Below are 26862 nucleotides of genomic sequence, written 5' to 3'. Positions count from 1 at the left end.
TATGTTATATCTATTTTACCACTATATATATATATGTACTATGTACAATATATACATATAATATATCTCTCTCTTTCTCTTTCACACACACACACACACACACACACACACACACACGTAGATGTGGGGTAGGGCACCAGGCTCACTCATTGGTGAAAGGACTGGTCCCCACATACTAGCCTCCTAACACATGTGATTCACATCTGTGCCTCAGCAAAAAGACAGTTTCTTACAAGTCTGAGTTCTCATGAAGTATCCAAACCATGAATGTTAAGTTTGCAAATGCATTTGTGCTTTTAATGGAGAATGTCCCTTAATCCAAGAATGCCTATTCTTTGTCAGACCACTAGGCACTCAGGAAATAGTTATTTTAAATTACTTTGGGCTATGAAAGGACTTTTGAAGCTTGATACCAAAAGCAAAAATCACAAAGGCAAAGAATGACAGGCTTAACCACACAGAAACCCAAAACCGCTCTACAGCAAGTAACTCCATCCTCAAAATCAAATGGTAAATTAGTTGACAATGGGTTGCAATCTCTAATACAGGGTTTCTCACAGTGTGGTCTACATACCAGCGGTGCTCTGGCAGAGGAATTTTAGATGGTACATGGACAGAGAACTGAATCTTAAATAGTATGAACTTAGGCACTTTACTGCAGCAGGCAGCCAATCAAATCATGCCGTGTGAGTGGCCACCACCTCAGAAGCCAGGTCCAGGAATATACATTATGAAATTACTTGTTCTGAGACTCACTTAGAGAAGCACAAATAATTTTTGCACAATTTTTTCTTGAAAACCTGATTTCCGAATCTTTATCCTTCCCCTTTGTTACTATATTAATAGGAGTATTACATGAATTAGCACACATAAAGCAATTAGAAATGTTTGCTGTTTTTATCATTTTCTGAGCATTTACGTGTGGGAACCAGCTGGGGCCAGATCAGAAGCTTAAAGGTAGAATCCTAGGGTTTTTAGAGCCGGAAGGGAAATCGGATTCAGAGTATTTCAGATCACACTTGCCAGGTATGCTCTGGGGTCAAAGGTAGAATAGAGCTGATTAAGAGGTTTTGGGTAAAATCTTAGAAAAAATTTGAGGTTACAGCAACAACAATCACAACAAATACTGCCAAAGCTCCCGTTCCAGATTGTTAGACCTTACAGGTCAGAAAAATTAAGGAAGGCTCTTCAAATGTCAACTTGGGAAGATTTTTCATATGCTACGTTTAAATTGGAAACTTCTGCTGTTTGCCCAGAATATTCTATCTCCCTCCTAAGTTTTCCAGTATTAGAAACATATTCAAATGACAAGGGGGAGTCCCCTAACAATAGGGTGACCAACCATCCCAGTTTCCCTAGGACTGTTCCAGTTTGAGCATAGGCAGTCTGTATCCCAGGACTGGGATGGTTGGTTTCCCTACCTAATAAGGACATTTTGACCATTTTGAAAGGTTCTGAGCTCACATTTACCTCTGCTTCATAGACAATTCTGAAGTGTTCCAATAATTTCTTTAGCATTAGTTTAGTTACTGAGTGTTCTTAACAATTCTTTCTTCATAGACAATTCATGCTCTGCTCTTCATTGTGATGCATTGGGCAAGATACTTAATTTTTTCCAAGCCTCAATTTCCTTCTTTATAAAATGAAAATGCATGATAATAGTACCCATTTGGTCCGGCGCAGTGGCTCACGCCTGTAATCCCAGCACTTTGGGAGGCCAAGGCTGGTGGATCATTTGAGATCAGGAGTTTGAGACCAGCCTGACTAATATGTTGAAACTCCATCTCTACTAAAAATACAAAAGTTAGCCAAGTGTGGTGGCATGTGCCTGTAGTCCCAGCTACTGAGGAGGCTGAGACAGGAGAATTGCTTGAACCCAGGAGGTGGAGATTGCAGTGAGCTGAGATCATGCCACTGCACTCCAACCCGGGCAACAGAGCAAGACTCCGTCTCAAAATAAATAAATAAATAAATAAATGTACCCGTTCCATAGAGTTGATGTAAATAAGATTATGCAGATACATTGTGAATGTTCAAGAAGTGTTAGTTATTAATCTATTATGGTTATTAGTTACACAATACAAGATTAAAGGGATAGTGTTTAAAATACACTTCTTCCCCAACCCAATGGTGTACAGGTCCATTTACATAACAATAGGCTGCATGCCCATTCTCACTGATTCATATGTATATACACAATACTATCAGGACTTCCATCAGGCTAGGAGAGTTACTGCATGCCGTTAAAAGGAAGGAAAACAACTTTTAAACATTAATAAGAATTTTCTAGCACAGTATAAAGTTGTAAAATCTTTACAAGGGACCACGTCAATATTTAAGTAGTCATCCAACTAAAGAAACCTTTATTGAATATTGGCTGTATAACTAAAAGCCAAGGGAAAACCAAGCAAGTAAAATACAGGCCTGCCCTCAAATTGCTTATACTCTTGTATTCCAAGGAAACCAAGAACGAAACTGGGAGCCAGGGACAGGTCAAAGCAGACAAATCAGATGTAAATCAAGAATGTGCCCTGCCCCCTTCTTCCTAAGAATATAGGAGGCCTCTCGGCAGAGGAATGGACTGCAGGAGGAGGGGTGGGGAGACTAGCTTCTCCAGCAGGAGAGGCCTTGAAGGTTGACAAAGGAAAAAAGCACCCAACAGGAACCTGAAATGTCAAATCATTAAATTGAATAGAAGTAAAAACGATGACTGAAGTATGATGATAGAAACCCAGGAAATTTAATGAAATAACAAGGGAAATGTCCACTTAGGAGAAGGCTGTCCACCCCACATATTGGAGAAGCCCCATGACTAGCAATAATGGTCTTCTAGTTTGCTAATGGAGCATGTCATACTGGGCAAAACCTAAACCGAATTCAGAATCCCCCGTCTCTAAGGTCCCAGTTGTCAAGGAAAACAAGAGGGGATCAGTGGCTCACGCCTGTGATCCCGGCACTTTGAGAGGCTGAGGTGGGTGGATCGCTTGAGCCCAGGAGTTCGAGACAAGCCTGCGCAACATGGCAAGATCCCGTCTCTGTAAAAAAAAAAACAAAACAAAAAACAAAAAAATTAGCTGGGTATGGTGGTATATGCCTGTAGTCCCAGCTACCTGGGAGGCTGAAGTGGGAGGATTGATGGAGCCCAGGAGTTTGAGGCTGCGGTGAACTGTGATCACGCAACTGCACTCCAGCCTGGGTGACAGAGTGAGATCCTATCTCAGGAAAAAAAAAAAAAAAAAAAAAAAGGCAAGAGATTGCTTTGTCCTCTTAGAACTATAAGACTGTTACCACAGGACCCTGTTACTCCCCAGCCTTAGCAAAGCCTGAGAGCTTGCTGGTTAGCTCCTCAGTGGTTTTGAACGCTGAGTGAGTTGCTCTGATCGAAGGAGACAGGGTGCTCACACACATCTTTCCTACAATTTGTGCTTCTCCCTCAACCAATACCTATAACGCCACCCGCCTACATCTCCACCCTGTAGCATTTCCAGGCTTTGCCAGAAACCAAGGGTCACTAAACTCGTATTAGTGGAGTAGATGACAAAGGAGGTATTCCCTTTCCAGAAACCCAAACAACCAGGATGCTCCCGACGTGTGGCACAAGTAAACACTTTGATCTCAGGCTTTTAGCTTCACACTTCCCTCACCCAGGTTTGATCCTCCTAGGCCCAGAACCAGAGGAAGCGTCTCCTCTCACACTTTCCTAAAGCCTGGAGTGGCACTTTCTCTCCCAGTTGAAAAAATGCAAATGCTACAAGTGCTCTTTCCAGGTTTTTCTACTATCCCTCCCCTGCTGCCACTCTCCAACAGAGACAGGCGGGATCCTTAGGAGCCTGTTAGGGCTTTCGCTCCGCAGGATTTCAGCATCTGTGGGATGAATACACTTGTAGTAATCTTTCACCAGAAATGAAGATTCCCTCAAAACCTTTCTGTCCGCAGCCTGGTTTATTTTATTTTATTATTTTTTTAAAAATCAGCCTGGTTTATTTTAGACAATGAGATAATTTGATGCCTAAAGTGAAATAATAGAGAAAGGGCTTCAATGGTGTCGAAAATTCCCGAGGAATACGACTTGTTATAATAACACTAACGAGGTTAGCAGCCCTGCTTGTCTTGCCCAGAACCACTGGGGCTGGGCTGAGGCGGAGGCGATGGTGGATTTGTCTTGGGGCAAGGGAGGCAAACCTGCTCTTAGCATTAAGTGAGGATAGCGCCTGCCTTTCTTGATTGCTTTTAAAATTTCCTATTTGAGCCTGCTTACATTCCAAATATTTTGTAGGTGCTCAGAATTTCTTATGACTTTGGGCACATCACCTGCCTACAACCTAGAATCTCAGAGCTAAAAGGAACCTTAGAGAGACTAGAGCGGTCAGGCGACCTGCTCAGGCTCATACAAACAGGTGAAGTCATAACTTGTGCCACAACCCAGGTCTCCCATAGCGGCGATGTCTTTCTTTTACATAACCTGTGTTGTTGAGCAAGAATAAATCCTCCCTTATACACTCTCACACACATGCTGGTGCCCTATCCTGATGGCGCTAAGGACACTAAATCCATGGCTGGGTTTCCTGATGTTGTCTGCCCTGCCTCTAAATTGCCTCAGTTGTTCCCAGAGACTGGTTCTTGCCAGGGTGTCTCAAACTGAAGGACAGCAGCCGCCTTGGGTCTTCCCATTGTGTTTTTCCCTCCCTTGTCCTCCCCTTGCCTCCCCAGCAGGATTTCTAGAAAGCTTGACCCGTACTCCAACACATGCTTGCAACGACATGGATTCATCCGCCCTCCTGCCACACATAGTTCTTGAGGCACTCAAGGTGTCCTAGGGTGCTCTCTGGGGTTGCGCTTAGCTTACATTTGAAATTGAAGGCTGTGATCCATGAAGGAGGTGAATCCCTCCCATCCAGAGGCTCAAGAAATTCTCACAAGTCTCTGATTTTTAAAAATTTTCCCCTCCCCCTCTCCCACCACCAGCAGTTTAATTTGTCTTGACATTTTGCTTGCCCTCACTGTCAGTCAGGGCCACTCAGTAATTTTAAAGCCCTTGCAGTTTCAATCTGCGTTTGCACATTTAGAAATAGGCTTTGGAGAAGGGTAGAACTTGAAACTCAAGGAGACCCCATGGCAGAATCTCCAAAGGGGCTATGGAAATGTGTCCATTTGAGGAGGGGGTACTTTCAGCTACCTCCAAACCATCTGGTGTCTGCCCACCTTCTAGGGCCCAGCGTCCCCATCAGAAAGCCTTTGCAGGCACCTTTCAGAATAGGGCTTGCACCTGCCAGGCCTCCCCTCAGCTCCGCGGTACTCCAGGCAACCTCAAGGTCCAGTCACTGCAGCCTGTGAGTCAGACCTCCCCAGTAACCCTCGTGAACTTCCTAGTTGCCCCTTTTGTCAGAGGTGAGGGTGCAGCAGAGGCTGGTGCGAGCAAGGACTGAGTTCCCGCCGTGTGCCGAGCCACCCACCTGTGGAAGAAGAGCAGGATGGAGAGCATGGTCTGGTCGATGTTGCGGTTGCAGATGCCCTCGTTGATCAGGTAGCAGGGGTCGCGCAGCACCGGCTCTAGCGAATCCTGCCGCATTATGCTGTTGAGCTTGTCGGTATTGAGGTTCTCAAAGACCAGCTTTTCCTGCAGCTGCCGAAAGTTGCTCACTGTAGGGCTGCCCGGGTTGTTGTTCTCCCCGCTGTTGCCTCGCTGGAGTCCGCTCCGGTGGGCCAGGTCCAGGCAGCAGTTGCAGCAGTCGAGGCCGACAGGTGAGCGGCAGTCGAGCTTGGACTGGGCCATCTTCTCAGGCTCGGAGGTCGCCTGGCCTGCGAGGTCAGGGGCGGCTGGCAGGTGCGCACCCGCCGGGCTGGCCTGAGGGGACTCCAGGGTGCCTAGAAAAGACAAGCTGTGAGGAAAAGAGTTGGAAATTAGCGCCTAAAGCCAGCCACCCTCGGCTCGGCCCCCTTCTGGCTGTACTGCTCCGGGTGCGAATAGAAACAGCTGGACAAACAGCTCTGAGCGGATCCTTCGGGCTCACTTCCTCCTCTTCCTCCTTCTCCTCCCCCTCTTCTTGAGGCCGGGGCCGTCCCCCTGAGGTGCCACACGCGGCCCCAGCGCAGTCCCAAGTTTCCCAAGTGTGAGCGGGGATTGGGGCGGACCTGTGGAGGCAGGAAGGGCGGGCAGCAGGGCAGAGGGGGAGCCGGGGCGCGCCCTTGCTCCCTCCCTCCTTTGCTCCCTCCCTCCTCGGTTTGCAGGCTCTCCGGTTCTCGGGCTCCCCTGGGCTGTGACGGCTGAGCGGTGGCAGGAGCTGAGAGCGAGTGAGCTGAGCTGAGAGCGAGTGAGCTAGTGAGCGATCAGCACTGGGATATGACAGCATGTAAATTACCCTAGAGGGGCCGGCGGAGGACGCTCCTCCGCCGCTTCTCCGGCGGGCTGGCAGGGGCCCCGAGCGGGCTGGATCCTGCCTCTCCACCCCTCGCCCCGCCCCGCCGCACCCTCGTGCCCTGGCACCCACGCTGCCGCTTGCACCCTCGCCCGCGCTCCTGGGAGCCGGCCCGGCTCTCACTCTCTCGGCGAGCCGGACGCTTCGGTTCAGGCTCTTTCAGCGCTCATGGCGCATCCTCCGCCAGAAATACGCACGCAGCCCACCCGGGCTGCCGTGCCCCCCTAGTGGCCTGGTCTCGCGGGGCTCGAGCTCAGTGTGAGGGCAAATGTCTCTAGTCTCACCTCGAATGGGTCCCCCTACAGAAGAGACGACGCCCTCGAGAGCCCCAAGTGTTGTAGCCTTAAACCGCCGCCCTCCATCCGTCCCCCCCCCCCGCTTTTTTGAGGGGGGGCGGCGTGTAAGGAGAGCGGTTGCCTCAGTAGAGAGAGAGTGCCAGGCACACATCAGGAGTACCCAATAAATGCTGTAAACAAAACTCACAGAAGCACGCTCAAACTCTCCTCAGTTTCTGTCTCTTTCTGCTTACTTAACGATATCGTCACCTCCTTTCCCCGGCTCGCTGTGTCCTCTCTTCCCTGAACCCCTCAGAGGCAGTCCCTTTCCCGGCTTCCCTCTGCCCCTTCGCCGTCTCTCCTCAATCCTCCCCTTCCTTCTCTCTGCTCTTCTGCTCCCGCTCATTTCACTATTTCCCTTCTTTTTTCTCTTTTCTTTTTTTTTTCTTTATCCATTTCCTCTACTTTCTCCCCCATTTCCATTCCTTTACTTTTCTTTCCTTGTTTCTTTTCTCCTTTTCTCTATTTCCCCATTTCCCCTTTCTCCCCTTTCCTCTTTTTCTCTTCCCCCCCCCGCCATTTCCCTTATTTTATTTTCCCCTCATTTCTTACTTCAGCACCCCTCTTTTTCCTCACTTCACTTACCTTCTCCTATTTCTCCAAATTTGCTCTCCTTCTCCTTTTCTGAACCTCACCTGCCACCTTAGTTGATCTCCGTCTGTCGTTACCCTTTCAATAGATGTAGCGATTGCATGTTCACAGGCCTGAGGGGCGTACCCCAGCTCTGTAAGATGGAGGGATGTTCGGGCTGGGCAAGTGGGTTTCCAGGGTGTTTCAGGACTCAGAGACTTGGAATACTTTAAATGTATAGGATTAAATAATTATTAGTGCCTGAAAAAATTAAACTTTTCATGATGTTCAGTTTTCACGTAAAACTGACTTACGTTTCAGTCAGTACTCCCCACCCCCCATCGGCTCCTTCATTCACAAGTCCGGCCTTTGAAATAGGGCAGTATATACTGCCATCTAGTGCCCAAGACATTGAACGTTCTCTGCCTGCGTCACAGAAGCTCGGAGAGGCACCAGAGGCGCCTCCTGGTGGAACCCACAGTGCGTTGGTTCTAAGAGCTGCAGGGAAGAAGCGTAGGAGGCGGAGCTCCTACAATGAGAGCTCCGTGGCCAAGCTAATAGGCAGGAACACGCTCCTACACTAAGAGAGCTCCAGCTAATAGGCAGGAACACCAATCAGGGCCAGAGCCGTCCTTTTTTCTAGTGGAGCTTCACTTGGCCTGAGTCCCTCCAAATCTATGGAGATTGGACTGCCATAGATTTGAAACTTCCTCCAGGTACCACAAACATCAGCCCTGTGATTAAGAGCAAAGAGCGACCAACTACTATAATTCTTATTCCCAAGGCCCCGTGGGTCCTATATGTGCCCTGCAATTTGGGGAAAATGGAGGTGGGGTTGTGGTCTCTATGCTGTAGCAGCCAGAAAGTCAGAAAAAAGCTGTACCTCTAGCTCTTGACAGGATCCCAAGGTCAGAGGTGAAAGAGGTGCTGGGGGTCACTGACCATACCTGCAAAACTGAGAGTATTGTCCTTTTGTTCTAACAGACTGTTGAGGAGTCTCTAAAACCCTTTAGATGTATTAATTTCCCTTTTTCTTCTTCTTCGCTTTTTTTTTTTTTATGTTCTTGGGTAAAAGCCAGAGGAGGTAGTAGAATATGAAATTTCATCTGCATTGTGTATACTTATAGTCTACTAAATTGTTTTTTAATTACAGTGTTTATGTTTTTCCCCTTGTTTATAAATATTTCATGTTAAACGTTATAACAAAATATATTAGATCCATAAATGTTTATTTAAGTTGTGTTTCGTGAACTGCTGGGACTTTTATTTCTATATTTGCCTGAGTCCTCTTATCTTTGTGCCTAACCTTGGGATGAGGCCCTGGTAGAAGTATTTCCTTCTTGGCATTTGGCACCATTAAACTCAAGAGTCTGTCCCCTTGACATTTCCCTTGTTGTGGTCCTTGCTCTCAAGCAGTATTGTTAATAATTCAGTATAGCTTTCCATACTATATCCAGGCTGATCAAGAGTAAATATAATTGAGATATAAAAAAACTAGATAGTTCAGAGATAGCGTTCAGGAGCTGGTATGTATTTGCATACAAGTCCAGCTTGTACTGACATATTGCATACCTCCTCGGGGGAAGGCTGACTGGGCAGGGCCACCTTGGCTCCCTTCTGTGAAGCCTTGCTTTGCTGACATATATTGTGCTGGATGGAGAGACTCCAAGCAGCAAAACGTTCTTGCATAAACTCAGAAAGCAGGGGGTGGGGGGCCACTTCCAGATAGAGCTGGTAGCTTTCTGGGTGGAGCAGAAAGAGGGTATAAGGGGCATCTCTTTCTCAGGTGAACTCATTCAACAGTCACTGTGCGCTTATCCTGTGCTGGTTATAGTGTAAGTGGGGATTCACAGGTAAACAAAACAGCCCAAGCTCCCAAAAACTTCATGGTCAGGCTGGAGAAAGAGATGTAGACAGACAAAAACAGTACAAATACTAAGTGGTGATGGAGGCCTGGTGTGTGTGAGGAGAATGGGGGGTGGCATGTCTTGTGAGGGTGTGGAGGAAGGGTTAGCTCTGGCAGAAGAGAAGGACAATCTAGGTAGAGAGACTAGTGAACAGAGGCTTGGGGCTGAGAACAGTGTGTATGCTGATATCTGGGTGTGGATTACAAAACAGTTCAGTGTTACTGGAGAATAAAATGTAAGACATGGAAGCTGGTATAGTTATAGAAGTGCTTGTTATTAATGTAATAAATAACAAGATATAGAAGCAACTCTCATAACCATGGCAACTTGAAAGTAATGATAATTGTAAACATATTTAAAGATACCTGTAGTAACAGTAATGTGACATAAAATTGTGATTTCTATTGGGGACAAAGTCACAGGTACTGCTAACACTATCGTGATCTGTTCTCTGCATTTGTAGTTGAAGGAAATCTAAATTTCAGTTAGAGATTGGTGAAAACAAAGATGTAATATTTTCCCATCTGAGTTAATTTATCCCCTGAATATTTATTTATTTATTTATTTATTTTAGAAGGAGTCTTGCTTTTGTTGCCCAGGCCAGGCAATGGTGCGATTTTGACTCACTGCAACCTCCGCCTCCCAGGTTCAAGCAATTCTCCTGCCTCAGCCTCCCAAGTAGCTTGGATTACAGGCATACGCCACCACCACACCAGGCTAATTTTGTATTTTTAGTAGAGACGGGGTTTTGCCACATTGGCCAGGCTGGTTTTGAACCCCTGACCTAGATGATCCAACAGCCTCGGCCTCCTAAAGTGCTGGGATTACAGGTGTGAGCTAAGGTGCCCAGCCTATCCCCTGAATTTTTTTTTTTTTTTTTTTTTGAGACCAAGTCTCGCTCTGTCGCCCAGGCTGGAGTGCAGTGGCATGATCTCAGCTTACTGCAAGCTCCGCCTCCCAGGTTCATGCCATTCTCCTGCCTCAGCCTCCCAAGTAGTTGGGACTACAGGTGCCCGCCACCACGACTGGCTAATTTTTTTGTATTTTTAGTAGAGACGGGGTTTCACCGTGTTAGCCAGGATGGTCTCGATCTCCTGACCTCGTGATCCACCTGTCTCGGCCTCCCAAAGTGCTGGGATTACAGGTGTGAGCCACCACACCCAGCCTCCCCTGAATTTTTAAGCGTCCGTGTTCTAAGGCCGGGTGCAGTGGCCCATGCCTGTAATCCCAGCACTTTGAGAGGCCGGGGTGGGCAGATCCCTTGAGGCCAGGATTTCAAGACCAGCCTGGGCCACACGGCAAAACACTATCTCTACAAAAAGTATGAAAATTCCCTGGGCATGCTGGCATGCATCTGTAGTCCCAGCTACGCAGGGAGGATCACCTGAGCCCGGGTAGGTCGAGGCTGCAGTGAGCCGTTATTGCTCCACTGCACTCCAGCCTGGGAGAAGAGTTCTAGACCAACCTCCTTATAATATGAATAACAATATTAGATGAATGAGCCTTTACTATATGCCAAGCCCTGTGCTAAAAGCTTTACAGCCGTTTTCTACTGACTCATCATCACAGGCCTGTGAGGCAACGTTGTTTTCATGGCTCTCAGAGACATGGAATTGTTTTCTAAGGTTACACAGCTGGCAAGGGGCAGAGATGGGACTTGACCCTGAGTCAGTGTCACTTAAGCCCCACCCAAACTTCAGGCCTTGGATCTGCACCAGGATGGCTACATTAGAATTAGAATCACCTGGTAAGTTCACTTTTTTTTTTTTTTTTAAAAAGACAGAATCTCGCTTGGTCACCAAGGTTGGAGTGCAGTGGCACAATCTCGGCTCACTGCAACCTCTGCCTCCCGGGTTCGAGCGATTCTTGTGCTTCAGCGTCCCGAGTAGCTGGGATTACAGGCACACACCACCACGTAGGACTCATTTATGTATTTTTAGCAGAGACGGGGTTGCTCCATGTTGCCCAGGCTGGTCTTGAACTCCTGAGCTTCAGATCCACCCGCCTTGGCCTCCCGAAGTTCTGGGATTACAGGAGCCACCAAGCCCCGCCTTATTATTATTATAATTACTGAAACAGTATCTTGCTCTGTCGCCCAGAGCTGGAGTGCAGTGGTGCAATCTCAGCTCACAGCAGTCTCGACCTCCTGGGCTCCAGGGGGTCCTCCCACCTCAGCCTTCTGAGTAGCTGGGACTACAAGCGTGTGCTACCACGCCCAGCTAATTTTTGTAGAGACAGGTTCTCGCCATTTTGCCCAGGCTGGTCTCAAACTCCTGGCTCAAGTAATCTGCCTGCCTTGGGCTTCCCATAGTGCTGGGATTACAGGCATGAGCCACAAAGGCCAGCTTTTTTTTTTTTTTTTTTTTTTTTTTTTTTGACAGGGTTTGGCTCTGCAGCCCAGTCTGGGGTGCAGTGGCATGATCTCGGCTCACCGCAGCCTCGGCCTCCCTGCCTCAAGAGGTCCTCCCTCCCAGCCTTCTGAGTAGCTGGGACTACAGGTGAGTACCACCACGCCTGGCTAATTTATTTTTTATTTTTTATTTTTGTAGAGATGGGGCTTTGCCATGTTGCTCAGGCAGGTTTTGAACTCCCGAGCTCAAGCAATCCGCCTGCCTCCGCCTCTAAGGTGCTGGGATTACAGGCGTGAGCCACCACGCCCAGCCTGGGATCCATCTATCGTTCTCTCTCTCTCTCTTTCTCTACATATACACACACACACACACACACACGTATATACATACATATATACACACATATATACATACATATATATACATACATATATACATATATGTTTTTTTTTTTCTTTGAAGCAGAGTCTCGCTCTGTCTAATTTTGGTATTTTTAGTAGAGACGGGGTTTTACCATGTTAGCCAGGCTGGTCTCAAACTCCTGACCTGAGGTGATCTGCCCACCTCGGCTTCCCAAAGTGCTGCGATTACAGGTGTGAGCCACTGCGCCCAGCAGGGATCTGTATTTTTAAAAGGTCCCCAGATGATTCTTAAAGGTAGCCAGGTTTGGGAGCTTTAATGTTCTCAACCACAGATTTTTTGTTTTTATTTTACATTTTAATCGAAATTGTATATTATTTAAGGTGTACATCATGACTGGATATAGATATAGATATAGGTATATCCCCACACATATATACACACATAGACTACAGTCAAGCTAACATATCCATCTCTTCACATAGTTAACTTTGTGTGTGTGTGCGTGTGTGTGCAGTGAGATCTACGCTGTTAGCAAATTTCAAGTAAACAATAAGGTATTGTTAACTATAGTCCCCATGTTGTACATTGTATCTCTAGAACTTATCCATCCTATATAACTGAAGCTTTGAACCCTTTGACCAACATCTCCCCATGTGTTCCCCACCCTACCCCTGGTAACCACCATCTACTCTCTGCTTTGATGAATTCAGTTTTTTTAGATTCCACATATAAGTGAGATCATATAGCATTTTTCTTTCTGTGTTTGGCTTATTTCACTTAGCAAAATATTCTCCAGGATCATTTATGTTATTACAAATGGCAGGATTTCCTTCTAAGGCTAAATAATATTTTATTATATATATACATGCATACACATATATACACATAATATACACACATATATAAACATAATATACATATATACACATATACATATATACTCATATACACATATGCACACACATACGTGTGTGTGTGTATATATATATATACACACCACAATTTCTATATTTAGAAATTGAGGTGTGTATATATATATATACACACCACAATTTCTATATTTAGAAATTGAATTTTTTAGAAAAAAGTTAGAAATTAGTTTGGAAATTGAATGGATAAAAACTCATTTTTATCCATCAATGGACACTTAGGTTGTTTCCACAAGCTTTCTTAGCACAGTGCTTGGGCATGGTAGATACCTAATAAATATCTGATTAACCAAGGGGAAATAAAATATGAAGATGGGGAACTGAGGGAAACTGAAAAGCTGTCCTTGGGGGCCAGATACAGTGGCTCACGCCTGTAATTCTAGCACTTTGGGAGGCCGAGGCGGTGAGATCAAGACAAGCCTGGCCAACAGGGTGAAACCCTGTCTCCACTACAAATATAAAAATTAGTCTGGCATGGTGGCACGTGCCTTTTTTTTTTTTTTTTTAATTTAGAGGGAGTCTCACTCTGTCGCCAAGGCTGGAATGCAGTGGCGCGATCTCGGCTCACTGCAACTTCTGCCTCCCGGGTTCAGGTGATTCTCCTGGCTCAGCCTCCCGAGTAGCTGGAATTACAGACATGTGCCACCATGCCCAGCTAGTTTTTGTATTTTTAGTAGAGACAGGGTTTCACCATGTTGGCCAGGCTGGTCTTGAACTCCTGACTTCAAGTGATTCATCTGCCTCGGCCTCCCAAAGTGCTGGGATTACAGACGTGAACCACTGCACCTGGCCAAGAATTGTATATATTTAAGGTGTACTCCATGATGTTTTGATATACATTGTGAAATGATTACCACAATCAAGCTAATTAATATATACATCAACCTGTCTTTGTAGAACTATTTCACGGAGGCCATATATTATTACATCCTAATATCTACAGTGTTTTCTTCTGGAGCTCACAGTCTGGTGCGTGTGTGTGTGTGTGTGTGTGTGTTTGTCCAGGGTGGGAGCACAGGCAAGTAAAGAGACAATCACAGTATATATGAAAAGGATTGTCATGGAATGAAGCACAGAATGGTGATGGAAGGAACAAAGAGTGGGCATACCAAACACAGATTGGAAGGGTAAAGGAAGGCTTCCTAGAGGAGATGATGGCTTGAAGGATGAATTGAGAAGGACAAAGTGCTTATCCAAGCCCATTTTTAGTGCCTAGTAGGCATTCATCTAATGAGATGGTGGATGTATAACACTTAGTACCTACCACATAGTCACAGCTCAATATGTGGTAGACGTCATTATTGTTACCTGACCTTTTCAAACAAACATGAATGGTAAGTTACGTTTACTATGAGGAATACATAAGATAATGCATGGCATGGAAAGTACTTAATATAGTGTCTGGAGTATAATAATTGCCCAGCAAATGGTGGCAGTTGATAGTGTTATTGTTGCTGCTATCGTTATTTTTAGGTTTGACTGGACTAAGATAGATGGAATCTTCCATCTCTGATCTTTTGGGTCATTCAATTCTGCAATTTATACATGTTACATTATTTCATATTACACAAAATTACATATTACATGTTTATATATGTAATATGAAATTTCATGTTACACATAACATTTTTTCAGATATAATGTCTGCAAGCATGCTTATGTTCAGAACTTTTCCCGATGACAATCTCTGGCCCCAACCACCGCTACCACCATCACCAGCCACGTGGTGTTCTCAAGTTGTAGTCTCCACAAGGCATATAGAAAATAGAGGAGCTGGGTGGATGTGGTGGCTCACGCCTGTAATTCCAACACTTCGGGAAGCTGAGGCCGGTGGATCACTTAAGCTCAGGAGTTCAAGACCAGCCTGGGCAACATGGCAAAACCCCCTCTCTACAAAAAAAAAAAAAAAAAAAAAAAAAAAAAAAAAAAATTAGCCAGGTGTGGTGGCATGCACCTGTGGTTTCAGCTACTCAGGAGGCTGAGGTGGGAAGATTGTTTGAGCCCGGGAGGTTGAGGCTGCAGTGAGCTGTGACTGTGCCACTGCACTCCAGCCTGGGCCACAGAGCGAGACCTTGTCTCAAAAACAAACAAACAAACAAACAAAAACAAAACAAAAAAGAGGAAATAAAGAAAAGAAATAAAATAAAATAGAGGAACTGATGGTAGAAAAAGTGGAACAGAGCTGCTGCTGCCTCTGAAAATATTTTCTGTATAGTAAAGGGATGACATTGGTTTTCTGATCAGCCTTTGTATTTCCAATCTAAGGACAGTTGGTAGAAGTGAATCAAAAGCTTTCCCCAACTTTGTTTTGCATTTTTGCTGTTCTAGATAGGAGGGTAGAGAGTATGTAGGTTATAAATATGTTCCTCAGTCCAACCCCATCTCCCCACAACAGCTAGCAGAAATTCCTTCTCCATTAGCAATCAACAGTCCCTTTTCCCCTAGTTTCTGTAGCTAGTGCAAGTTTTAGTTTTTTGTTGCAGAGCTTCATGGATATTTTAATGGGCATTCCTAGATGGTGAGTATCAGACTGTGTTATCTTGCTGCCATGTTAACCTGGAGTTCCCCCAGATACAATTGGTTTTCTTGCTAACGACTTCAGGGAGAAGGCACAAAAGTCCTTTGCTTTTTCATGGTCCTATGTTACTGTCTTTCCAGCCCTCTCCATCCTGGGGGCCCTGTTTTCACCAGTCATCTCATTTTACCCAATACAGGAGTCCTCATCCTTTTTGTAAGGAAAAACTGTGTTGTATATTCCTGATGCCTTGATCTCCCTGGGAAGAGGGAAATTAAGGGTAGAAGGAAGTTGACTGAATCTGGGGGCTGGCTGTCAAGGTGTGGGAGTGAAGAGGATTGGGGAGATACTGCTTACTGTCTTCCTCTCTGAGCTGAGAATCCAGGCAAACTGCAGAGAGCAGGGCAGGAGAAGGGCGATCATGTTGTAGAGTTAGCTTGCAAGGCCTTGATATTGTTTGCAGATCCCAAGCTACCGATTAGGGGCTCCTGACCTAATACAGTAAAAAAAAAAAAAAATGGTTTGTGTTGTCATTGTGGCTATTTTTTAATATCCTTCCAGAGGTATATCTCCCTTCCTGTATTAGCTTTCTAAATCTTGATACTGTGTACGCAGATTGATCCTTTTGCCCTACTTTCCACTCCTGGTAGCATTCTCATTTGTCTTTCAGCCACCTCTGGAATTCTGGACTTGGTTTACCTAGCCTTTGTGACCACTCCATATATTGACATACAGGGAGCCTCCAACTTACAGACAGGCTGAGCTCTCAAAGTTCACTCTCAAGTCAATTGTTTGGAAGGTGACGTGCATTTTTCCATAGGAGAAAAAAATTGTTATAAATTGAACTACATTTCCAGGCCAGCCCACAAAAGACTTCTTTAGCTTTAATGTACTAAAAATGTGGGCCATTTGCAATGAAAAAGTAAGAAATCTTGGTAATTCAGCAAAAACAAGAAGACAATCCAAGGGAATAAGAAATACTTTTGCTTGGCTACTGGCACCGGAGTCAAGAAAGCTGAATTGGATGAGGTACACAGGGCTTTCCGGAGGCTCTCCAGAAAGACTCATGGGGACTTTGAAAGTCTGTGGAATCATAACATAGTTCTAAGTTTACTTCAAAACTTATGGCTTTCAATAATAATGACTACCATATACTGAGCACTTACTGTGTGTCAGGTGCTGTGCTAGGCAGTTTACATACCTTCCCCTCATTTCATTTCATTCTCACAACAACACTATGAGGTAAATACTATAAAGACCCTTATTTTACAGACTGAGGCTCAGAAAGGTCAATTAAGTTGACAAAAGTTATACAGACAGCACAATTAGAGGCCAAGTCAATGGTTTCCTACTGCCCAAACCTGTGCTTTACAATATATATCTGATGACTCGTTTCTTTTCTTTTCTTTATCTGGGTATATCGGGAACACCACTTTTGGGGCTATCAGCCATGATTAGAGTTATTTGCCAGATCACAAGGAAACAAAGATTGGGAAACTAGGAGAGGTGGTACGAGGGAGAGAAGGAAGGAGGAAGGAACAGAGAATTTTGTTAGGCAAAAGTTCAACTAAGAAGCCACATATGTCAATGTTTCTCAAACTGTACGGTGCACTCAAAGCACCCAAAACTCATTAAAATGCAGATCATTATTTAGCAGGTCTAGGGAGGGGCCTGAGATCCTGCATTTCTAAAAAGCTCCCAGGTGTGCTGCTCCTGCTGGTCCATGGACAACACTTTAAACAGTAAGGCCATATAGTGCAAATGATGAACAAAAACATTCAAGCACCCATTAACACCTGCTTCCTAATTTAATCCAGGTCAGCTTCTACACTAAACAGTCACTTATTATCCTCTTTTCTCCTGTAGGCTGTCTCAGGGCATTGTCTCCACTTTAGTTCTGCCAGTCTGTTTCAGCTTATGTTTATTTATTTATTTATTTATTTGTACAAATTTAAGGGGTTCAAGTGCAGTTTTGGTACATGGATATATTGCAGAGTGGTGAAGTTTGGGCTTTTAATGTAACCGTCACTCAAACAGTATAGATTGTACCCATTAAGTAATTTCTCATCTCTCACCCCCATGACATGTTTATGTTTAACTACTCATTTAAATACAGGTGTTAAATACATATGAACATCTTCTGTCACTCTGAGCACTAAGCAGTCTCAATCAAACATGAGTTTCTCTTGGCACAAAGTAGGTATTTGGCCACAGGGTTCCACTTCTTAACAATGGCTCTCGGCTCTCTCTCCCATTAGGAACAGTCTTATAAAGGTAAGGCATGTAGTAACACTACTGTCCCAGCGCTTTCTAATTTCCTTTCTCAGAGCTATTGCCTTCATCTGGAGCAGGAAGCAGCCTGGCTTTTTAAAGAGTCCAGATCCTTGTTTCTTTCACATAGTTGAAACAATCCCAGCATTAGTTTAAGGCAATCATTGAAAAGATTCTTTGCAGAGTCCTGCCAACTCCAAAAGCCCAGTGAAATTTGTTTCCTGGAAGATTATTTACTTTATTTTGCCACCTCCTCTCCTCCGTCTCTTAGGATTTTGACTGATCATTTTGAGCCATTCTTCATGTTTTTCTTCTATTTTTAGACTCTCTGACTAATTTTCCCCAGTAGCAAGAGTCAAGGAAAGCTTTCCACTCCAACCAAGCTCTACTTTTTAGGTAGGAAATATTCTCTCACAGTGTTTACAGATCAACTTGATGATCTGTGGTCCCTGGCAACTGGATTGCTTTTCTATCTTCTCTTTAACCTTTGGGGAGGTTAACCTTGGGGGTGACCCTTCTAACACCTTCAGCAGGTAGGTGTTCATGCAGCCTCCACATGAATAGATTAGGTAAGTTCACATTCTATCACTGGATGAATTTAAAACTCTGCGAAAAAAGAATTGTAATCTGTTTTTAACTTCTATCCATTAATCTTACTTTTATCATATGAAGCAGAAATAGCGCTTTCAATGTTTCCTGACATTTGTCATATCCTCCTTTAACCATCTCTTTGCTAGACTAAACATCCCCAATTTCTAATCAGTCCTCAGTTACTTCTTGACCCTTCATTCATTCAATAAACATTAGAAGCACTATGATTTATAAATGTTCACTTTAAAATACGGTACCTCGAAATGGAACATACTGCTCACTGTGTAGTTTGACCAGCATGGAGTACATTGGGACTGCCTCTTCTTGTGATGGTCTGATGCAATTTTATGATCATGCTAGCTTAAGAAGGAGTAACTCACTTCTTCACATCTATTGAGTACCTACTTTGGGTCAGGTACCTAACATCTACTAGAAACCTCCGTTTTCAGTGGTAGAGGTTCTCTGTTCTTTCCTACTGCATGGGGCCTGGAGATGGTACAGCCACCCTCTTCCAATCCTTCCTACTGTCATCTGCTATACTTTAGAACTCTCACTTATTGAGGACTTCACCTCCTCACTGATAGTCTTCCTTTAAGTGACCCATAAGCTTCATCCTTTCAATCATTTTACCTCCACTCTGCTTCACCAACCATTTTCAATGATCCACTTTATTCTCAGCAGATGATCTCACCTCTCATTCCATTATGAAAATCTAGGTCATTGGATGCTAACACCCATTTTTCTGCCCTCACCCCACCCTGCCACATAGTTGTGTCCTTACATGTCCTAACCTCTCTCTCTCTCTCTTTTTTTTTTTTTTTGATCTTGCAGAAATAGACATAGCTTCTCCAGTTCACAGCTAATTTCTCTACGTGTGCTTTGGAGCCCATTCTTTCTCACCTCCTTGAGGACTTACTTCATCAGTTATCCCTCCTCTCATCTGTATCTTCAACAACTCCTTCTCTGCTTACTAACTGCTTCCCATCAACCTTCAGACATGATCAACTTTCACTCCTAAAAAAGGAAACAAACAAATTTTCCTTCACCTCTATCCCCAACTGGCATTTGCCCTATTTCTCTTCTTTTATTGTTATGGAATCTTTTCTAAAGTATAGACACTCTCCATTTCCTCACCTCCTGTTAAAAACTCAGCCCCCACTATGGCTTTTCTGTTCCCAGAACACCACTGTTATTTCTCTTGTTAAGTAAACCAATGGCATCCTAATTGCCAAATCTAATGAACAATGTTAAGTCTTTATTTTGCTGGACCTCTCTCTGATGTATTTAACATAATTGATTGCTCTCACCCTACTTCTGTCCTCATGAATCTCTTGAAAGTGTCTACTCCTTGGCTTTGGTGATGTTGCACATCTTCTGGCTGTCCTCATTCCTCTCTGATTACTCCTTATGCTCTTTTGTGGACTCTTCGTCTGCCACCCCTTAAATGCCAGTCTTTCCCAGGTTTTTTCATTCCTCACCTTTCCCCTAGATCATCTCATCAATACCCATTGTTTTATCTACCATACTATTGAGCCCCAAATATGTGTCTGTAGTCCCAGACCTCTGTTGAGAGCTCCAAACCTGTATACTAGTTGATACTTGACAGGTATAATATGGCACATCCTACAGGTACCTCAAGACCAAACTCAGTATGTTCCAAATGCCTCTTTTTTACTCTAATCTGCCCTTCCTCCTCTATCTGCCCACTGACACCATGGTGACTCAGACCTCTATCTACACAGTTGACCCCTATCTACACAGTGCTGAAACTTGGTAGTCATCCTAAATTTCTCATTCAACCAGTCACCAAGACCTGTTCAGTCTATCTTCTAAGTATCTATCTGATATGTCTTTCCTTTATGTTACTACAACATATTATTAGACTAGGCTTTCCATCATCTTTTCATTTTTTAGCTATTCAAATACCTCCTTAACTGGTCTTCCTGCCTCTTGGCCTGCTCCCCCTTAGCCTATCCTTCACATTGTGATAGAATGCATTTTCTCTAATGCAAATCAGATCACATCACTCCTCTGCTTGCAGCCCTATCATGGTTCTCACTGCTTACTGGTACAGTCCATGCTGCTCCACAAAGCTTACAAGGCCCCTCACAATCTGGCCTTGTCTACCCTTCCAATCTTATCTCCTATCATCTTTTCCTTATTTTCTTTGCCCAAATAATGTCAGACTGAATGCCCCCCACTATGCCTTCATGCCTTCATACACACTGTTCTCTCTGCCTAGAATGACCCCTTGGTCTTCCAGTCAAATCTTCATTCAGCTTTCAAAATTGGACTCAGTATGTCTGGGTAGATACACAAGAAACTAGTGACAATGATTGGGTGGCTGGGGCACAGGAGTGGGAATAAGACTTACTTTTTCCACCTATTTGTACATTCTGTATTTTGTAACACAAATCTGAATTCACTATTCAAAAAAGTAAATACTATGTACATTTTTTGTTAAAAAAGCTCAGGAATCAGGTCCTTTAGAAAGTTGTTTTCCCCTCCTCATTCTCTTCTGTAGTTTTGTACTACCTTCTTTGTGCTACCTCCAGGCCTACTGTGTGCTCCTGTGATTAGAATAATTACATTGCATTGCAATTTATATGGAAGTTGTCCATCTCCTCAGATTGTGAGCTACCTGAGGGAAGGGGCTGCATCTTAGTTTTTATTGTTTCCCCAGAATTTAACATAGTGCTCTATAAATGTTTATTGAATGAATGGAGAAACAAGTGGAGAGAGGAATAAAGTAGGGGATGCCTCAAATTATAAAACAAAGCTCCCAAGTCAGTTATCTTTCCCAATATCCATCAATCTGTCCTTTTGCCATGTGTTGAGGTTAAAAATAATATTTTACATTTATACTTTTTTAAAAATTTTCTGAGACAGAGTCTCACTCTGTCACCCAGGTTGGAGTACACTGGCACAATTATGGCTCATTTCAGCCTCGATCTCCTGGGCTCTAGATCCTCCCACCTCAGCCTTCCAAGTAGCTGAGTGATTGGGTGATATTGCCAGTAAATGGTGAAGTTGAGATTTGAACCAAGGTCTTTTGACTTCAAAATTCATGCTTGATTCATAACACTACATTGATTCAAAGGGACATCTCCACTGCTTGACTACTGGGTGCCTAGCTCAAGGCAGCCCATTGTCTTCGGACTGCTCTGACCATTTTAAAAGCTCTTGTTTGTAGTGAGCCAGGTTATAAATGAGCCAAACAAGACATGGCCAATAATAGGGTCTTTTGGCTCTCTACTAGAACTTTCCTTCCAGTCTGACACCAAACCATTTGTTCGCTTCTTTGGCTATAGTTGTTCAACTAGTTATAGGCTCATCTCAACAAATGCCTGAAGCATCCAGCTTATATTTTGCCATATCATCTACAAGGGAATTATGGGAAACTTTGTCCAATGCCTGGATGAAATGAAATCCACTATAGCTATCACATTCTCTGATAGCTTATCTAGTAACCAGATCAAAAAAAAAAAAAAAAAAAAGGAAATGAAGTCTAGGAGGGATATTTGTTTTTTAACGGGGCAATTTGTCAATGACTTAAAGTAATGAGTTTCCAGTGGTATACTTTCAGACATCCTTGACAGGCTGTCAGGAAGATGATTTTTGGCCAGTGGGCTTCCTACTTTTCTTCAAATGACATCAAATAGGGACTCCCATTTTCATTGCTTTGAATTGCACAGCACTGTTGTTTACATGTAGTTTTATTTAATCTTCCATTTCAGTTTTCCGGGCTTTTATTTTTTCTTTGTGTTCTGCCCTTGCATATGTTCCCTCTGCCTGGTTCATTCCCTAAACTACAACCCTGGCCCCACAACACACACATACACATACCTTACTTGTCCTTTGAGAATCAGTGCATGCAGTCCCTTCTCCAGAAGCCTTCTCTGTTGTCCCCAGACTGAGGTAACTGCTTCTCCTCCTGGGTGTTGTAGCGGCAAGCGAGCACAGTGCCTGTCACAAAGTAGATCCCCGGTAAATGTTAACTCCCTTCTCCCCTTCCTCCATGAATATCTCTAAAATAGTATTCATTACACCATATGGTATTTTCTTGTTTACTTGTCTGCCTTCATTACTCAATTATGAGCTCATTCGTTCATCCACTCATTAACAAATATTTATTGTGTGTCTATGGTGTACAAGGCATTGTTCATGTAGGTGCTGGGGACACAGTGATTTCTGAAAATTGTATTTTCACTGTGTCTTTTCACTGTTGTACTTATAGCACCTGTCACAGTGTCTGGCAAGTAGAGTGCTTAGTAAATGTTTGTTAAAGGAATGCACTTCCTCAGCAGAGTTTCTCAAAGTGTGATCCTTGGACTATTTGCATCTGGATCACTGAGAGGTGTAGGTTAAAATGTTAATTCTTGGGTCCCTCTCCAAGTCTACTGAATCAGAATATCTTAAGAGTGGGCTGTAAGAATCTGTATTTTAATCTCGTTTTGCAGTATTTCTTTCATGCTAAAATTTGGGAACCACTGCAAAACAGAATAGAAATAGGGAGACCTAATGCCTATTATTGAAAAGTGTAGCTAAAACCAACTAAATCATGTTTAATGCCTCTGAATGCTATAGCAAATTTTAGTAAAAGAGAAAAAAGAATTTTTACCTGTTGAACAAGTGGAATTATTGCTAATAAAATCTAATCTTAATTTAGGTCAAATTTATGATACCAGAGAGTTTTCTTTTTTTTTTTTTTTGAGACGGAGTCTCGCTGTGTCGCCCAGGCTGGAGTGCAGTGGCCGGATCTCAGCTCACTGCAAGCTCTGCCTCCTGGGTTTTTACGCCATTCTCCTGCCTCAGCCTCCCGAGTAGCCGGGACTACAGGCGCCCGCCACCTCGCCCGGCTAGTTTTTTGTATTTTTTAGTAGAGACGGGGTTTCACCGTGTTAGCCAGGATGGTCTCGAACTCCTGACCTCGTGATCCGCCCGTCTCGGCCTCCCAAAGTGCTGGGATTACAGGCTTGAGCCACCGCGCCCGGCCAGAGAGTTTTCATTTTTATAGCGTTACTTGTATATTTGATGGTATATAGGGACCCTTTGTGTAACCCAACAATACAATATATTGATTCCATGTTATAGACTTGAATTGCAAATTAAGAAAGAGTATGTCCAAACTATACTTGTGCTTAACATTGATTATATGTGATTTATCTGATGTTTAGTTCTTAATCAGAATTGTCAGTGCTCATTCTCTGTGCAAATTTGATCCATTTAACTGTTTTATGCCATATTTTCTAAGAGCATGCTGTTATTAAAAGTGCTCTTTGGTAATAGATTAGGTATATAAGATCTAAGTCAACCAAGGACAGCACAACTTCCCTTTCAGGAAGACTTGACAAGTTGGATTTTATGACCATGTTTTGGAGACTGGAGCTGTCTATTTTTAGTGTGCCTTAACATGATCCTTATGGTCAGGAGCTGAAGTGTTCTTGTATCTGAACACAAATATGTTAAATATTCACAGATTTATACTTCTATTTCCCTCCTTTTGACATCCCTCTTTTTTTCAACTCAACTTAGGTTTTCAGTGGTGGTGTCACTGCTTCCAAGCTAAACCGAAAATGGCCATCTGCATGCTGCCCAACCAGCACCATGTCCAAAGGCCTGAAAATTCTGTGTAAAGACCCTGTTTTGGAGCTGAGCTGCTGCCGGGACCATCAGTTCAGTGGCAGTAAATTTCAGCAGGAAAAATTACTGAAGGAAAGCTCCACAATGAATATGAGGAACCTTTCATTTTATACAACCGAAGAGAAAATACATGAGCTCTTTAGTAGATCTGATATCAGGAATATCTTTATGGGCCTGGATAAAATAAAGAAAACAGCATGTGGCTTCTGCTTTGTAGAATGCCATAACAGAGCTGATGCTGAAAATGCCATGCGGTTTCTAAATGGGACCTGCCTAGATGAATGGATTATCTGCACTGATTGGGATATAGGTTTTAGAGAAGGTCAACAGTATGGTCGCGGTAAATCTGGCGGTCAGGTAAGGGATGAGTTTCGTGAAGATTTTCATTCTGGTAGAGGAGGCTTTGGAAGACAGAGTCAGATCTAAAACAATCCATAGAGAAAATGTTTTAACTCTAACCCCTTGAAAAGTGTGTTATAGACCAACCTCAAGTCTGCAAATAGCCAATTTCAAGTTTAAATTACCTTATTATTGATGTATTTTTTTCTCTGAAAATTTATTAAATGGCAGAAACAAAAAAAAAAATCCATTTGCTTTTGTCTGAATTTTGAAGGTGCTTTTCAGATTACCAGTTTGACTGTTAGGTGGTCTAAAGTGAAGTGTTTTTCGGGAACAAATTAGGTATGTAAGATCAGAGTCAACCAAAGCACAACTTCCCTTTTAAGAAGATTTCCATAGGATTCTATGGCCATGTTCCTGCAGCCCGAAATTATAATTTTTTTAAGAGCTTGCATAAAACACAGTTAAATAAGTGGAAATTTTAAAAAATTATCAAGAGAAACACAAGCACGTTATTTGAAAACATAGAAAAGTCTGGAAGAATTTGTAATAAAAACAAAAATCCTCCTGCCCCACCTCTTCCTATCCTACGCCTATTCCCTGGACGATAACGCTTAATTATTTTTTATTAGTTTTTGGTTTGTTTGTTTCTTTGTAGTTTCCTCCATATCTCCAAATAACATGACTGCTTACTTTCTTTTTAAATGCTATCTACTGACTTCCTGCTTTCAGAGATGAGGATTTAGCTCACTTACACCCCCATTTGCACTTCTCTACTCTCCATCCTCTCAATGTAGTTCACAACACTTTACAGACAGTTCCTGAGTTACAATGGCTTGGCTTACAATGTTTTGACTTTACAATGGTATAAAAGTGATATGCATTCAGTAGAAACCATACTTCAGGTACCCATACAACTATTTCGTTTTTCACTTTCAGTATAGTATTCAACAAATTGCTTGAGATACTTAACACTTTGTTATAAAATAGGCTTTGGGTTAGGTGATTTTGCCCAAGTGTAGGCTAATGTAAAGTGTTCTGAGCACGTTTAAGGTAGGTTATGCTATGCTATATTTGAGAGGTTAGATGCATTAAATGCATTTTCAACTTAACAATATATTCAATTTACAATGAGCCTATCAGGATGTAACCCCATCATAAGTCAATGAGCATCTGTACTTACTTTCTTTATTGTTACATAGCATAACTTAGGTTATGCTGCAGTAATAAACAATCAAAAAATTTTAGTGCTTAAAATTACTAAGCTCTGTTCCTCCCACTACATTCCCATTGCTGATTACATGGTGCGGGGGTCTGCTCCATGCCATGATTGTCCTCCTTCTGGGGCCCAGGCTAATAGTATAATCACTATCTGGAAGGATGATGACAGAGGGAAAAACAGAGTGACAAATCATGTCCTGGCTCCTCAAGTTTCCACCCAAAAATTATATCCGTCACTTTTGCTCACATTTCCATTCTCAAAACATGTTGTCAAAACTGATTCTGAGGGAGTGGAGAAGGATCTGTAGGAAGAGACCCTGAATATTAGTGATGAGTTATACAGTTTACTACAGGTCCTCCTATAACTTTAATATATACAAATATAACTCCATTTTTGTTTTGTTCCACCATATAGTACTCCCCACTTTGTAAGATGAAGATGTTAATGTCCTTTTGCCTTTTCTTCATCTTTCCTCCTCCCCCTTCTACTTTCTGGCTTTTTTCATCTACATTTGTGTTTTTACATTGTCAAAGTTGATGATAAAGTTGTCTGTGCTCTGTCTTTCTGTTAATTCCAGAAGTTTACAATTAGTAAAGAGTATTTTATTACTGTGACTATATAAATATTGTTCCCTGGCCAGGTGCAGTGGCTCTTGCTTCTAATCCCAGCATTTTGGGAGACTGAGGTAGGCAGATCACTTGAGGTCAGGAGTTCAGGACCAGCCTGGGCAACATGGCGAAGCCCTGTCTTTATCAAAAATACAAAAATTGCTGGGCATGGTGGTATGTGCCAGTGGTCCCAGCTACTCAGCAGGGTGAGGTAGTAGGATAGTGATTCCTCCTGAGCCCAGGAGACGGAGGTCACCGTGAACTGAAGTTGTTCCACTGCACTCCAGCCTGGCTGGCAGAGTGAGACCCTATCTCAAAAATAAGTAAATAAATAAATAAATAAAGTTCCCTGCAAAGCCAGGGAGAGTCCAACAACTGTATCTTTTCTTCTGGAAATTTTATTTACCATTCTCTATTTATTTTATTTGCCATTATTGCACCCCTTAATTTCCTTCAAACTCTGTAAAAAATTAAGCTTTCCGTGGATATTCTACTTTTTTTTTTTTTCAAAGTCTCACTGTGTTGCCCAGGTTGGAGTTCAGTGGCACGATCTCAGCTCGCTGCAACCTCTCCCTCCTGGGTTCAAGCAATTCTTCTGCCTCAGCCTCCCGAGTAGCTGGGACTACAGGTGCGTGCCACCACACACGGCTAATTTTTGTATTTTTTTAGTAGAGACAGGGTTTCACCATATCGGCCAGGCTGGTCTCGAACAGTGATCCGCCAACCTCGGCCTCCCAAAGTGTTGAGATTACAGGCGTGAGCCACCGCGCCTGACAATTCTCCTACTTTTCTCTCCATGATC

General features: G+C 43.3%; 2 protein-coding genes across 7 annotated transcripts in view; one reads left to right on the top strand and one right to left on the bottom strand.

Moving 5' to 3' along the window:
• The window catches only part of LOC105490447 (TSC22 domain family member 3), a 64712-nt gene extending 57037 nt beyond the window's left edge, over positions 1-7675 (bottom strand). Inside the window, exons 1-3 of one of the 5 annotated variants that reach the window (XM_071089091.1) lie at positions 7636-7652; positions 7337-7548; positions 5454-5879 (exon numbers count right to left, since the gene is read on the bottom strand). In XM_071089091.1, coding sequence (XP_070945192.1) covers positions 5454-5773 — 320 coding nt within the window. In that variant the 5' untranslated portion in view covers positions 5774-5879; positions 7337-7548; positions 7636-7652. Of the gene's footprint in view, positions 1-5453; positions 5880-6132; positions 6320-7336 lie in introns of those variants that run through there. The other 4 variants (XM_011756067.3, XM_011756068.3, XM_011756066.2 and 1 more) reach the window with 4 other exon arrangements.
• Positions 7676-7839: 164 nt separating this feature from the next.
• Positions 7840-25487, top strand: LOC112428144 (nuclear cap binding protein subunit 2 like). 2 transcript variants are annotated; one of them, XM_024795654.2, is made up of 2 exons: positions 7840-8037; positions 23784-24450. In XM_024795654.2, the coding sequence occupies exon 2, from the start codon at positions 23856-23858 to the stop codon at positions 24315-24317; it is 462 nt and encodes a 153-aa protein (XP_024651422.1). In that variant the 5' UTR covers positions 7840-8037; positions 23784-23855; the 3' UTR covers positions 24318-24450. The 2 variants fall into 2 exon arrangements, with proteins under 2 accessions (XP_024651422.1, XP_024651424.1); XM_024795656.2 differs by lacking the exon at positions 7840-8037 and adding an exon at positions 8104-8229 and having other exon boundaries at positions 23784-25487.
• The last annotated feature ends 1375 nt before the right edge of the window (positions 25488-26862 follow it).

This window comes from Macaca nemestrina, chromosome X, assembly GCF_043159975.1.
Source record: "Macaca nemestrina isolate mMacNem1 chromosome X, mMacNem.hap1, whole genome shotgun sequence".
NCBI classification, from domain to species: Eukaryota; Metazoa; Chordata; class Mammalia; order Primates; family Cercopithecidae; genus Macaca; species Macaca nemestrina.
The sequence above is the reverse complement of the archived record's forward strand: the minus strand, read 5'-3'. Positions and strand labels throughout refer to the sequence as shown.

Bases quoted from the DNA above. Each gene is read 5' to 3' on its own strand.
- LOC112428144 (XM_024795656.2), top strand. From the start codon at position 23,856: ATGTCCAAAGGCCTGAAAATTCTGTGTAAAGACCCTGTTTTGGAGCTG.